The sequence below is a fragment of the Electrophorus electricus genome, chromosome 25, assembly GCF_041902795.1.
Source record: "Electrophorus electricus isolate QZ-2024a chromosome 25, ASM4190279v1, whole genome shotgun sequence".
Classification (NCBI taxonomy): Eukaryota; Metazoa; Chordata; class Actinopteri; order Gymnotiformes; family Gymnotidae; genus Electrophorus; species Electrophorus electricus.
Window position 1 is genome coordinate 5823195 of NC_137521.1, and position 15268 is coordinate 5838462.

Sequence of the window (15268 nt, forward strand, 5' to 3'; positions counted from 1 at the left end):
TCGCATGGCACTCGTAGTTCATTTATATATGTAGATGGAAATAGGTACCTCATCACCCGTATATTTACTGTCAATCAGTTTTCTATAAATCCTGCCATGGAATGTTTCCTTACATTATGCAAAATCTTAAATTGTGCAATAACTCTTGCAAATAATTTTGTTCTATTTTATTTTTTTGCTAAAAGTTTTATATTTTTTTTATTGTTATTATATAGGTCATCTTTTGTTTTGTACCATTTGCACCTTTCTGTGTAATACCTGCTCTTATTATTTGTCTGTTTACTGTTAATTCTGATGATGTAGCAACAGCACAAATTTCCCCAGGAGGGATAATAAATATGAATCTTTTCATGTTATGTTATTGCAAGAAACCTACTAGTGTGACACTGAATCTCCTATTTGTAGGTTGAAAATGCAAATAAATAACATTCAATATATAATAAATAAATGTTTTTATAAATAACTTGTTTACACAGTTCATTAGAATTATGAACACCTTGCCCAGTCATGGTCATATCAATTTCTTAAATATTATTACAGTGTAATTTGGTGGAATTCCACAAGCCATCAGCATTATGAACTTGGCTCAGACAGGGTCTTAAAACAATTTCTAAAGTATTATTACACTGTGCAGTTTGGTGAAGTTCACCTTTTCAATATCTATAAATGTGCTTTAATGCAAGCTCATTCAATGATGTGCAGTATTGTTTATAGGTTTGTAGCAAACCAAACTGCCAATTCCTTATTTGTTAAGACACCAAAAACTATTATCACAGCACATGGCCAAAAGTTGTGTTTGAATAAGAAAAGCAGGTGGGAGTAATTTCAAACATTTTAAAGTGCCAATATAACTATTACTCTTTTTTATCAGTTTGAAATATTTGAAGCTCTTAAATACATTACTAGGCTCATTAGTAAAGTGATCATATATTTATTACACCAAGCAGTGAGCTAAAATAGCTTCTCATTGTAGTTCTTTATAATAAGAACATGAACAAATCACTGAAAGCCAACTGATTTGAAGGAATCAATCAATGTGGGTTTAGATAAATGAAGCACTGTAAAACAAGCAAAAGGAGGTAGACTAAAACCACAGTGCCTCAGACTTTCCCCTCCTGCATCTCCTCTACCAAAACCAATAGCCAAGTTTGCCTTTGTCCTTCAATACCCAACTGAATCACACTTCATGAAACCAAGCAACAAGACAAATTTCAAACACATTTCAGATATCAACTTCAAATGCATTTTTTACAAATGTAATATAAAAACACAAAATGTTTGCTGCTATTGGTCCTAATACAGCAAGTTAAAGCAATGAAGTAAACAGAACAATAGTAAAGTACATTGAAGCTTCATAACTCAGCTCAACTTTACAGTGGCTAAAGCCACTGCATTGTATCCGTTTATGACTAGTTAACCACAAATACTACAAATACAAAAACTACAAAACTATACTTTAAATTACAGGTGTTTAAATCAAATAAAAGGGACATTACATTGTTTACATAATAAACATATAACCAACATTGTACACTATACAGTGGATCATTTGTAAAGACTGAACTGAAGTTTAAAGGCCCTGTCTCCATGTTGGTACTGCCCTGTAGTAAAGGGATTAAGCAAGAAAGCATGTATATTAGGAGAAGGTTGATATAAAAATACATTTAACATTAGCATACAACACCACTATACACAAAATAAATCTATATTAATAACATGGTAGTGGCAATAAAACTAATATCAATATCAATCACTGGCTATCATGTACTTGCATCTTGAGTAAAGAGAAACATGTATAAATCCATACCTATGAAACATCTGATACACAGGTCCACCCCCTGTTGGACCAATCTCTTTTGTACGTTCTTGCCATCCTTTGGTTGGTTTCCAGAGTCTTGAAGGGTCTCTGTTGATGTGACTCTCAACCTGCATAGGTTCAGCCAAGATTGACATATTTATGCAAAAAAACAATATATCTATTTCTGAATGTAAGCTGCATATACAATTTGCTATTTCTGCTCACTGATAATGACCGTCACCTTCTCTTTTAGTTTAGCCAGCTTCTGTAGCCGCTCCAACTCTGCCTCTTCATTGGCTTGTTTCTCCTGCTGTTGTGTCTCTAATTTATGTAGATCCTTTAGTAAAAAAAAATGTTTTTACTATACTTGGACTTGGCACTACCACTGTGATGAAAGACTGAACTGAAACCTCAACTACAGTTTAGCCACTGCCAACTCACCCTCTCTTGAAAACGCCTAATGCCTTCGGCAGCCAGCCTTTTTCTCTCTTCCATTTCCACTCGCTCCTGCGCTTCCTTCTGAAGCAGCCGCAGCTCCTCTTCCTCCTTCTTCTGCCTGACATGCGCCTCCACGGCCAGCTTGACCTCCAGCTGTCTCCGCCGCTCCTCGTTTTGCCTTTTCCTCTGGAGCACCTCTTCCCTGAGCCTTTGCTCCTCCACCTGCTCCTGCTGCTCCCTCCGTCGGTTCCTCCAGGTCTCCAGGCGGGCGGCCGCCTCCTTGCGCTCCTTCTCCTGTCGGAGACGCCGGGCGTCTGTAGCAGCAGCTTTGGGATCCTTCCTCTCGGCCTCGGCCTCCTGGTCTCTGCTCTGCAGCCGGGCCATCCGCGCTCTCTGTCTGTCCGCTCTCCATTTCTGAATGGCCTAGACAGACAAGCAACAGCACTTTGAGATGATGACAGCCAACAGTAATACCAGTTTACATTTTAATCGTTTTAACACAAGGGCACACAAGAAATCATTAATGGATGAGAGTGAGTACTGAAAATTCTAAATCCCAATGCAACAAGACAGAAACTGAAACTGCTTTCAGAAAGAACTCATACCTCTTTCTTTTTGTCCTGGAGACAGCAGAACTCAATATACCAGTGCTCATGCAGTCTAATCTCCTGATCAGTCTTTCCCGGTAAGTAAAGCTTAACTTCCGTCCTGTATGAGGGTTTTCCACTGTGCTTGGTCCATACTTTGAGGAAGCTCTGGTGGTCATATTGATCCCAGCCACCCAGCTTCCCCCCAGTCTGCTGCAGGAAGGCTTCCACGGCTGTCACCTCCAAAGGAAGCTTCTCCCTCCATTTGTTGTCCAAGCTGGGCTTGACTTTGGGAAGCTCATTGTCCTTTTTCACAATCAATGACCAAGAATGGATCTTTCTCTCTAAGGCACATATCTCCTGCCAAGAAGTTCTCTCTTCTTTCAAGAGCTCCTCAAAACTGCATAGTGTAATCATAAAAATTAGATTTACTTTCTTCCTAAAAATCCTTTTTAGCATCTAGTTAAACATCTACAGTCTGTCAATGTTATATAAAAAAAAAAGTTACGATTTCCATACCTTTGGTGCTGTTCTTCTTTGAAAGTGTTGACAGAACATTCAATCTCACTCATGATGTCTTTTAATTTTTCTATCACTATTAGAGAGATGAAATATGAAATTCTTAAATGGTTCCTGTTATGAAGTATGCAAATAATATTGTCTAGATTTAGGTATGCACACAGATTATGTTCACATTTATTAATACTTTTAAAAACAGGCTTAATTATCGTGCTGCTTACAATCAGGAGATGGCTTCACATCGATCAGCTGCCCCTGGAATCTGTAGACAGCATTTCTGATTTTTTGTAGTTGCTGCTGCACTCTCATTTCTTGTGAATAAAAATCAGATCAAGTCAAAGAAATATATTATTGAAGAATATTTAACCAAGCCACTAAACACAGGTCACAGCTATATGAAAGAAATGCACTAAACAATTATCAGGCTTACAAGAACAAACCATAGCTCTACCCTACCAGGAAAGATGGGGAACAATACCCATTTCTTTGCTTGTTCTAATTTTACTCACGTTCAGCTTTCAGCTCATTGTTAAGTTTCCTCTCAAGCTCATCCAAGGTGCAGCAACCATCTGCAAAACCAGTCTCTCTCTCGTGGCTATTCGGTACTCTTTTTTTCCCATGTTTATCAGCCCTGTACAGAGAGATGAATACTTGGAATATGTAGCGGATCAGCACAGTTCTTGCTCACTGTGTTACTTGGACGTATGCACACCCTTCACTTACAGCTGTCTCAGATGTTCAGCTTTACGGAGGAAAACAGCCGTCTTTGGCAGAGTAGTTTCGTCCTCTGAACGCTGCATTTTACTCCCCATGTCGTTTCATTAAGCAGGCACAGAGCTCATGACATGCCGTTTTTAATCCCAATATGCAGTTTAAGATTGCATGGTACTAAGTACATGATATGTACATTAGAGTAGTATTTACCTCCCGTATCGCAGAGCGGCTAAGAGGCTAGCTATCTTAGCTAACTGTATTAGTTAGCTTCACACCTTGAAACGTTACAGAACCAGCTGTAAATTTGATGGCGACTAGTATTCAAATGTTCCTGTGTAGTCTTTACACTTTTACGGTCATTTATAATGGTCATATAGAGCTAATAAATGTTATTTGTACAGGTGCAAGAGAATGAACAAACGCACCCTGCCTCTGTTTGTATAAAATGGTTGTCATGGTGGCCATAATCCATTTTGAATGGTGAGCTTTATTCTATCTGACAAGAGCATAGTTCAGTATCATTTTTTTCCCGGTTTTTTTTTTTTTTTTTTTTGTACGAACACCTTAAAAGACCATGATTTCTCATGTCCCTAATTCTTTTCTAAAACGGGCTACTTTATCGTACCTTGGCGAATGCTACCACAGAGGCTTAGACTTTGTCTAGGTCATCATAGTGTTGTGGGTCTTAAAGCGACGCAGTCTCTATTATGTAACAAACTAATCAGGTAGCTAGGAATAGAAACAGAGCTATTACTGACAGAGGATATTTGGGATGGTCTATCCCCTTGATATGAAGGCATAATTATCTTTGAAACCAAAATAGCAATTGATCCTGTGGGCACAGCACTGTGCCCCATGCATCAACTACAGAGGCAGCATGAGCTACACCAACTATGTTCAGAGCCGTGTGGAGATATGGGCTAGTCTATTGTTTGATCATATCCACACGCTTTATGGCTTTTCCATTTGTTTTTATTTGGCATGATTTTGTTTTTGCAAAAGCAGCATTCTTAAAATTATACCTGTATGTGAATGCATTAAAAAAAAAAATCTTATTTGGAGAGTGTCCGTACAATTGCACCACGGATCTCGTTTTCAGTGACGGCTTCGTATTCTAACACACGCGGCGACGGCCTATAGTATGTGCTACTGACGGTCTAGCTGCCTGTGCCATCAGTGAAATTTGACCAGATACTCTCATGCCATGTGACTTGCATGGCGCGAGAGAGGCCTCGGGGATCTGACCATAGCAGTGTGTATCTAGGGTAATGTTGAAAGTGATCCCAAAGTACATTTCAGCAGCCTGTGTGCCCCAACCTCTGCCCGAGGTCACCACTTCACATGCATAGTGAAGGGTAGTCTCGAGAGTAACTGCTCACGAGATGGATCGAATGATGCTATCGGATTTTCAGCATGTTAAGAAGACTCGCTCCATGTCATTTAAGATCTACTCATAACTGGCAGCATACAGATGAAAGAGAGTTATACACAGATGTTAAGGCTTTTTTTTTTTTTTTAAACTCCCTTTAAACTTTAACACCCTAATGCCTTCAGGTGGTTCCATTTAACATGTTCATTAAACATGTTTATGATAAAGACTATTGTGAGGGAAAGGGTCTTTGTAGGGTGGATGAATGTTAATTAACTGGCTTGCCATGGCTAATTTTAAAATGGATTTAATGATATTTAACAAAGATTAAGGCTCATTAATAATACCAGTGCTTGTATGGGCTGGATGAAAAATATTCATCCTCATAAAATATATCGGTCTGTTATTAAAGCATGTGTACACTAAAAATATACTGTGTAAATAAACCTGTCACATGCCTGGTGGTTTTCTGAAGGATATCTACACAAAACCTTTCTAATCAAACATTTCAGCTAAACTTAGCATTTTTAGAACAAATCTGATTAAAACTGCAAGTTAATTAACACTGTTTTCTAAATGTTTCATTCCCACCTACTGACTTTCAAAATGAGCATTCTACATCATTTTAAGAGCTAGCTGGTATTTTTAGCTATTTTCATAGCATGTATCAAATAGATAATTATTTTAAATTTTGCTTTTAAGATATGAAGGATGTGACCATTAAAAACCGTCATATCAAATATATAGATCACGTATTAATAATTTTATATTTGAGCACAGGTTCTCTCATGTTCTGTCTGTCAGTGAAATTCTAGTCTGACTCACAGCATACATTTTGGCGCACATCGCTTACCTTGCAGCATTTCAGCTTAGGTCAGTAACCTTCCCATAGCAGCCCTTGCCAGAGACATGGTATCTTTGAGTCTTTCTCCCTAGATGTGCCGCAGCAAGCCATGCCAGCTTCATCTAAGTAAGGCAGAGTGCTGTTATAGGAATGATCAGTCCTGTAAAGAGCAAATATGTTTTAAATGCTTTTAATCTTAAACGTTTTACACCGTAGCGCAGGAAATCAGTGCACGTAAATAAAAGTTTTTTGTTTTGTTTTTTTTATCCAGAGAAGTACTTTAATACTATTGTGATCATGCTTGACAGGAACACACATTCTCATCATTTTATATTTGATAACATCTTAATGCCAATAACCCACTGGGTATTCCCTCCGAGAACAGCTGATTGCAACACCTGATAAATATAGCAGTGTCACAGCTAGGGACAGTGGCCTTATCTGCCTTACAAACTCACACTTGTTATGACTTTGCAGGGGTGGTCTTCGTGATATCCCCTCAGCTATGGCTGCTAGACTTATGTAGTATTTTTCAGTGTCCACAAATGAATAAATTACAGGTGTGGTAGAGCATCACTAGAGAAGATAGCCAGTTTCTGCAAAGGTTTGGCAGTGAAGTTCTAAATGTGATTTAGATTTCTCCAGTTATTTATGAGCTCTTGAAATGTATAAAACCAGGATATAACTTGTGTGTCTCAAACTCCAGATGTAAAAACTTTAAATCAAAAGTCTTTTGAACCTCAGTCACCATTTCATTTTAAATCCAATGTGCCAGAGTACAGAGCCAAAACAATAGTCATAAGTTATAACAAACATAGTAATGTGGCAATCCGCCTTTTATTTTTAGAGATATGGCAACTGGATTTGCATGCCATTATATAATTTAAGAACAGCTTATTTTAAACAAGAAGATAAAGCCTACATGTTTACAGTTTGAAGAGCTTTACTTAAAAACACTGCAAAGAAATCAGAAATGCTGTCTACAGATTCCAGGGGCATCAATGCAAAGCCATCTACCAATTGTAAGTAGCCCTATAATTAAATCTGTTTTTTAAAAAAAATAAATAACTGAACATAATCTTTGTTCATACCTAAATCTAGACAGCATTATCTGCATACTTCATAACAAAAACCATTTAAGAATTCCATACTTCAGCTCTAATAGTGACAGAAAAATTTAAATGCAAAATCGGTAAGAAAACATATATACTGCTTTTAAATAGTTTTAGTCAAAATATAATGCCTTTGTTCCCATTATCCTGGCTTGTGTAGCTCTTCCATACAATGAAGAGCAATGTACACCACTGCATAAATCCTAAGGGATGAGTGTCCCCGCCAGGCTTGGGAACAAAACCTCACCATAGAAAGCAAACCCCTCTCATCTGCTAAGAAAACAGCTGCTTGCTTACGTCACTGACCACAAGAGATCTCTTAGGCTGTGACGGCTTTAAGTCAGCGGTGCAGGCAACCGTCCCACTGCCCCAGCAAAACCAAGGCCGAGCTTAATTAAATACAACAACCAAAGGGCCTTGTATCTGCACAATTAATTTGCTAATCGTTACACTTGACTATCAACAGTTCTGATCCCCTGCTGCCAGTTTAGGCGTAGGAGCAAGATATTGTCTTGCCTCAAAATTGCTTCTGCGGTGTGGATTTCTTGGGATTGTTGACGTGTGCGCCACGTGAATCCCCTAATATACTGTTTTCAGTTAACTTACTCAGACCGGGTGTAGGGATTTCTGGGAGCTCAGCTGTTGAACAGCGCTTCCATCCAGTATGATTATCTCCATTTCAATGTCCCGTTTGTCACAGATCTACTTGTGCTGGGGTATCAAGTTCCTTGTGCTCAACCTGTTGCCCTCTCCTTTTAAAGCATACAGTAGAGAGACTCATATGTAACAGGGTCAGGCTTTTAAAAGATTGGACAGAGAATTCAAAGTGCCATTAGGATCACATCCAATAACCATGCGAAATCAAAAGGCAAGACTGCCCTTCATCCCAAAGCAGAACTGCAAATGGTGCTAGGTTTGTTTGTTTGTTTGTTTGTGCTTCTGCTTCAGTGGTGCTGTGTGCACAGGGCTCATAAAAGTGAAAAAGAACTCATGGGTGACGCTGACCATTAAACTTAACGAGTATAGTGGAGAGGCCCCTAAAAACACAGGCCAGAACCACTCTGGACTCTGTGATGGAATGGACTGCTTCACAAGCTGTGATCCATCACCTAAGAAAGCACTTATGTCAAGCCTGCATGTAGGACACATTTTCAGTGGGGCATTATTCAAGGTTATTTAAAGGCAGCACATAAGTAGGTTGAGCGTCACATGTCGAATAATGAAAAGGAGAAAAATAGAAAGAAAAGAATGGAGAGAGACTACATTTTGTCCATCGGTACGATTTACTTGACGCTTGCCACACAGCAACACCGCAAGTGTTGTAATCTTACATACTGGATTATAAGCAGGTGGCACACGTTTTTGGGTTAAAGGGTAAACACATCTTGCTTGCCCAAACTGGATCTCCTTTGTACTTACACAGCAACATCTTGGCATTACTATGAATCGACATCGCAAGCATAGGCAGTATTCCAGGGACTGAAATGTGCCACACTGAAAACAACAGGGAAATAAACAACCGCATTATCATGCTCAAAGTCCATGGGTGGACAGCTCCGCTGTTGTAACGCACATGGAATGTGCCTGCCCCAACATGACTCAGGAGAGAAAATTCAGTGACTGTGTTAATGACACAAAGAAACACGCGACGTAATCTTGGAATTCACCCGGCTTGAAACAGTAAAACGATCTACAACGAATACCTCTTGATCTGGCATGAAAAACAAGATAAATGACTTTTTTTCAAGAAGAGTAAGAAGTGCAACAAAAGTTTATTGTTAAATATGCTCTGAGGACATTGAAAACCAATTGAAAAAAGGAATTTTGAAATACCAATGCAATAAAGTGCAAGTTCTCTGATAGCTAGTACTGTACATTAGTTTCTTTTGCTTCTGAAATGTGCTCTTAAATATGAAAAGCCCTTGTTTTCAAACTGCACAACTGTAGCTGGAATAATAATCTGAGCAAAGTAGTAGTTATTAGATCATATTTCAAATGTTGACAAAATTTGATTCAACAGAGCAGATCTCTGAGAATATGAGCATTGACGACAAACTATAACAACTTAAATGCATGCTGTGCATGAAGAAAATGGAACCAACCTTTGTCTAGATTTGTGGCTGGCCTCAAAGGTCCCCTTACATTAGGTTTGGGGGGAGGAAGTCTAGACTTTACCTCTGAACACATGATTACTTCATAAACCTCAATTACTTCCTTGGTGCAGATTTAGTTACTAATTTGCATTTTAAGGAAGCCTGAGGAAGATGACTAAAAACAGGCAGTTACAAAACAGTGACACAGTCCGGTAACACAGAACAGTCGCAATATCATAGGCTGTGCATAGGAGAAATAAAGCACTTATGGCATTTGCAAACATTAACCACATCATAAAGCCTTGTTATGCTTGAAGGGAGTAATGAGTGCATTCCACCCAACAAAGACAATGCAATAAGGGCATAACCATGAACCTGGAGAACAGCAGTATTATGACCAAATACCAGCAAGGAAGTGAGGACCCAACTGGACATGTCCCACCACCTTTGTATAAAGAAAGAAATACAAAGCAGAGGGATCAGGCAGAAATGCAAAGGTATTAATAAACAGCAAGAAATAAGCATAGGGGATTTGTTAAAAATATTAGGCATGCCCACAGAATAGAAACAATCTATTATCCACCTCTGTCTAGCTTTATTCTGTACAAACAGCTCATGTGGAGAAAGGAGGTACTTAAAACAGGCTCCAGACTCCAAGATGCTTTTCATCAACCCCACAGTCCTCCAGTCATTATCTGTGTAGCAGCACAAAAGCCTCCAGCTTCTCCGGGATGTTTCCCCTGTATGTGAGATTGTACTTGATGATGGCCCGTGCAGCTAAACACTGTAGTGTGGTGTGATTTATAGGCTGAATAAGGTTCTTGGCCATTTCCTTCTCGTCCAGCAAATCACAAGCAGTCTGTTTGAAGGAGTTGGTGCTGTCAAAGTGCGTGCCGCAGGCGATCAGCAGGTTCATGATGTCAGGGTGGTTGTTAGAGGCCGCCACGTGCAGAGGGCTGTTGTTATCCTCATCGCGGCAGTTCACGTCCGCGCCACACTCCAGAAGAATGGACGTCACTTGGAACGAGGGAAACTTGCAAACGGGGTAGCGACCCACGCAAGTGGTGTTCCGATCCACGGCCAGGTGCAGGGGACTGTACCCGTTCTTACCACACGGCTGCAGCTTGAGGAACTTGTAGATGGTCTCCTTCTTGAAGTGATCCTGCTCGACGGTGCACGGGACTTTCTCCAGCAAGCATATGAGGTGCAGGATGATGGAGAGCGCCTTGCTGAGCTGAGCTGGCTCCGGGCCTGGGTGCGGCTGTTTCACAGCTCGCTCAATCTCCAGCACACTTTTGCTGAGTATGCCCATGAGGTCACCAAAGGAGACAGAGGTTCCTAAAAGGCCTTTGGCTCGGTCTTGCAGCATGAAGGAGAAGAGTTCAGCGAAGGAAAGCAAGCTGCTGGCTGTCATGGGACTAAGAGGCTCTAAATTATTTTGCTGCATGTCCAGAGCATACTTCCACAAATTGATGCACCTCTCAAAATTTCCAGAATCTGCATAAACAGCTCCTCGGTAACGAATGTAGTACGACGTGTCTGGGTGCGACGGGCCAAGTATACGTTCCCTAATAAGTAGCGCCTGCATTCTCATCTCATCTGGGTCTGAAATCAAACTGTCCAGCTCTTCATTGCTACTAACCTCCTTGGCGTAATCATATGCCATTATAAGTTCCTTAGGTTCGTCTTTCACAAGTATATTGCTGCTATCACAGTATCGCATCTCCATGGCTCTTTTCCAGTATTTCAGTGCTCCCAAAAGATCTCTCTTTTTGTCAACAAATGTAGCACCCAGCAATTCCAAAGCGTTAATCCGTTCCATTTTGTTTGTCTGGGGGTGTTGTGTAAGGAAATCTACTATGTTTGTGTGCCCAGTGACGCTGGCTGAGAGCAATGGGGTCATTCCATAACCATCCTTTTCCATCGTGGCACCATACTTAAGTAGCATTTTCATGATCTCCAAACTTCCAGATTCAGCACAGTCATGCAACGCTGTGTTACCTACAGAACACAAAGACAGACTACTGGTAAAATGAGACACACCACAGCAGAGAGCATTCAAAATGAAACAAACAGTCAGAAGCCAGCATAGAGTACGACATAAAGCGTTATAGTGACTTCAATCAACCCCAACAACAGAGAGAGCCATGACTGGAAAAACAAGATTCTATAAACAGCACAAAATTATTTCTTAGTGTCATTAGCAATGTAGGTATGTGATCTGATGGTTCTCTTACCTTTGACACTTTTCCTATTTACATCAGCACCTTTCTCCAGTAGATACTGAGCAATCTCCTTGTGGCCTTTATAACAAGATATCATGAGGCATGTGTGACCATGCCGATTGGCCACTTCCAAGTCTGCTTTGTGCTCCACCAAATACTTGACAATGTCTAGATGGCCATCAAAGCAAGCAGCCCTTAAAGGTGTAGAGTTGGTAAGTGTGGTATTATTTACAGCCGCACCGTGTCCGAGCAAAGACTGCACTATTTTCAAATGTCCAGCTGCCGACGCAGCCCATAGTGGCGGGGCTCCTTCAATAGTCTCGCCGTCAAAATTAACCGAACCTCCCATTTCAACCGGTGCACAGCAACATTCCAGAAGGTATTCGACTAATTCAAGATGCCCATACCGTGCAGCCATCAAAAGTGGTGTGGCTCCATTTGTCTTCTCAGATATCAATTTTAGAATCTCATGGTCAATTTTATTCTCCAAAAGTTTTTGAAGTAACTTAAGCTTGCCGTCTCTGGCAGCATTGAACACTGCAGTTTTTAAATCCATGGCATTTGGTTGCTCGACTCCTTCCTAAATAAATACAGGAAAGAACTCGGTGAGACTGCATACTTTTAATCAGATGATTCTCTGCATCACTCTTATTATAACACTTGACATTTCTATGTGCGTGTAACAGATTTAAAACATGTCTACTTTGATATTTCTGGGAGAGAGCCAACATGTCGAGAACATATAATGGATTCGTCAGATAATGTCTGTCGTGGGCGATCACGACCCTTTCGTCAAAGTGACAGAGTACAAATTATCCTTACTGGCAGCCTTCTCGGGGCTTTGGGGCTGTTAAGCAGGTGGTAAACTCGTGTCTTGCCAGAAAATTATAGACTAGACCTTCTAGTAATACCCTAGACAAGAACTAAAAGAGTGAGCTAGCTATCTTACCTGGCCATAATAGACACAATGCAGTTAAGTTGGCCAACTTGGCTATGTGGTGTATGTGCACAGCACCATCCCAGAAATAGACAGCTAGCGACCGCTAACCTATAGCGTCCACACATCTTAAACGGCAAATGCGTGATAATATTAAACTCGTTATACGACGGTAAGAGTACTGAGAGTGTTTTCTCTAACCAGATAACCCCAGCTAGATACCCGGAGTCTTAAACGTGACCGACTTCTACCTTTCTGTCGTCGGGTCTTCGTCGTGGCGGGCGGCTGATTCCACTCAGTCGACTAGCGGCGCCATAAGACGGAAGGATCCAGCTGTGTGGGGGGTTTTATTCCCAACTCCAAGCGTCACTCGATAACGCAGCGGTGTAGCTAGATAACGATAACCGAGCTGAGGGACAGGAGAGGAGAGGAGAGCGCTGCACGGCTCGCACTGCGGGCTCCCACCGCCCCCGCTTCACTCGCTTCCTGCTGCCAGTCTGTTCGGCTTGCTAGCGTTAGCCAGGTTAGCTAGCGGGCGACCTTGCGACGGCAACAGCCGTTGTTTTTCCGATTACGGAGCTTTCTTCTAAGCAAGTGACCACAAATGTCGCTTGGATTTCACAATTGGTTGTTTATGTTATTTTCACTCGAAACTTGTAACGAGCTCCCCCCACGACGAATAAGGAAGTGTACGGTGCCATCTGCGCTCGCTCGTCGGTAGCTTCTCCGTTAAGGCGGAATTTCTCCCGCCCCGTTTATTAATGACACCGAACCTGCCCAATCGGTGGCGCCCATTCTGATGCGACACCGAATCTGCCCAATCAGTAAAGCCCATTCTGATGCGACGTCCGTGTAAACGTAAACAATGATTCTCCGTAGTCACGACGTTTAGTTTGAGATATGACAACGTACACACATATTTAAACAACAAACAATAACAACGAAAACAATAACCATGGAATATAAATTACAGAGTTTATAAACCCTACCAAACCTCACTTTACGTAAAGCAGATTCTTATGTCTAGTGTATATTACAGACGATTATAAAGCGAAAATAGCAAAGGGCAGACGTCCCTAACGTTGATACTGCGCTCTAGTGGCCAAACATCTAGCTATAACATCTGGACTATTTAGGAAGCACAAGTGCTTTATACAGACGAGTCAGACAGAACAGTGTGGCTCTTAGACATATTCATTCTGTACACCCAAAAATCAGTGTTTGTGCAAGGGCTGTTGATGTGCAGACGCGTACAAGGTGCATTCGTTTACATACTTCAATTCCAAACAAATCAGTGTACAATTTGATTACATAAGTGTTCAATTATGTTCTCAAAAAAAAAGAAAAGAAAAAAGAAACCTTAAGGACCCAAGATCATCTTATATAAAACAAGAGCACGTTTCTGTAGTGCCAGATTATGAGAAGCAAATGTGAATGTAGAGATTATGCACACTACCTTATCTGTTTCTAATACATATACTACTTTACCCACACTTAATCTAACTGGGTTACTGATAGAAAACTACACAGGCCTATATTACTTTTTATGGTTAGTTTATACAAGATTTCATAACACTAACTTTTTCCCAGTTACCAAGTTCCTTGATGTACACCCCCTTTCCCCACTAGACATTTATAACTAATCAAACAAACTGGTGTTTTGGTTTCCTTTGCTAAACAAATTTACCTGACACAAAAAAAAAAAAATGTAAAAAAAAAAATCACTAAGCAGTTTAAAAAACCCCTCAAGACTGACCACCCCTTCCAGACCCCCACCCTTAAACAAGAACACAGCTATGGATCGGAAGTTCTCTGCTCTACTGTGGCTCCGAGCAAACATTTATATTTCAACTGATTTCCTTACCTCAGCAAACCACTGCTTCATATACTGCACTGCTGTGTTTGAGGCAATTTCTGGCTAGGGTTTGCAAAATGAGTTAACAAAGGCTAATTAAGACATTTGGCTGCGATTTATTTGTTCATTAATTTGACACCAAGGGGAAAAAAGGTTTAAACTGCTTCTGGTGTCATGTTGGTTCTTGCTACACAAAGGCTCCCAAGTTTGAACAAGTGGTGTTTAGCCCATGTAATCTGAACTGGAATTACTCTGTGCTCGAGTTCCTGATGGCTAAGGTCTACCTCTCTGCTAGTGTTCACACCTTTCATCAAGTAGGTGAATGCTCAGTATCCAAGTATGTTAAATATATACTGAAGCATAACTCTTATAGAGTAGGAAGATGGGTCTCCTGGAACATGGTTGAAGATACCAACTTGAATTTGTAACCAGGTAGTAAGCACATAGTAGCCTCCTATCAAAGTAATGGTATACAGTTCTCACTACTAAACCTTTGTGATGCAATAAAAATACAAAGAAATGATTTTAAGGAAACAGAAGCTCTGGTCACCTTCAGGTTTTAGCTACATAACAATAGGAGAAAATTTCTCATTCTACACTAACAGCAGAGCACTAGCAAAAATTGTTTTTTAATCTAATAAAACTGAATGTGTGCCTATACTGAGGGAACACAGGCTTTGATTTTGTCAAAATGCATTTAAAAAGTGAAAGTCCCTGTTTTTCCTCCATGTTTTTACTGCGTTTCCTGAACAATCCGTGGTTTTATTTGACTCATAT

The 15268-nt window shown here is 40.5% G+C and overlaps 2 protein-coding genes across 2 annotated transcripts; both read right to left on the reverse strand.

Annotated features, from left to right (window-relative positions):
• Positions 1 to 915: 915 nt before the first annotated feature.
• ccdc112 (coiled-coil domain containing 112) lies at positions 916 to 4653 on the reverse strand. Its single transcript, XM_026999794.3, has 9 exons — positions 4066 to 4653; positions 3852 to 3973; positions 3564 to 3653; positions 3343 to 3418; positions 2842 to 3223; positions 2240 to 2659; positions 2040 to 2135; positions 1808 to 1926; positions 916 to 1601 (listed from the first exon to the last, which is right to left on the reverse strand). The coding sequence occupies exons 1-9, from the start codon at positions 4152 to 4154 to the stop codon at positions 1571 to 1573; spliced, it is 1425 nt and encodes a 474-aa protein (XP_026855595.2). The 5' UTR covers positions 4155 to 4653; the 3' UTR covers positions 916 to 1570.
• A 4481-nt stretch (positions 4654 to 9134) lies between these two features.
• On the reverse strand, positions 9135 to 15093 carry fem1c (fem-1 homolog c). The gene is made up of 3 exons (XM_026999813.3): positions 12888 to 15093; positions 11712 to 12279; positions 9135 to 11475 (listed from the first exon to the last, which is right to left on the reverse strand). The coding sequence occupies exons 2-3, from the start codon at positions 12253 to 12255 to the stop codon at positions 10166 to 10168; spliced, it is 1854 nt and encodes a 617-aa protein (XP_026855614.2). The 5' UTR covers positions 12256 to 12279; positions 12888 to 15093; the 3' UTR covers positions 9135 to 10165.
• Between the last annotated feature and the right edge of the window lie 175 nt (positions 15094 to 15268).

What these genes read in the sequence shown, in the direction of transcription:
- fem1c (XM_026999813.3), bottom strand. Translation starts at nt 12,255, where the DNA reads ATGGATTTAAAAACTGCAGTGTTCAATGCTGCCAGAGACGGCAAGCTT. An exon ending in AAATAGGAAAAGTGTCAAAG is followed by an intron (nt 11,476 to 11,711) that starts GTAAGAGAACCA and finishes TGTGTTCTGTAG; the next exon opens with GTAACACAGCGTTGCATGAC.
- ccdc112 (XM_026999794.3), bottom strand. Translation starts at nt 4,154, where the DNA reads ATGGGGAGTAAAATGCAGCGTTCAGAGGACGAAACTACTCTGCCAAAG. An exon ending in TTAGGCGTTTTCAAGAGAGG is followed by an intron (nt 2,136 to 2,239) that starts GTGAGTTGGCAG and finishes TTTTTACTAAAG; the next exon opens with GATCTACATAAATTAGAGAC. An exon ending in TGGCTAAACTAAAAGAGAAG is followed by an intron (nt 1,927 to 2,039) that starts GTGACGGTCATT and finishes GAACCTATGCAG; the next exon opens with GTTGAGAGTCACATCAACAG.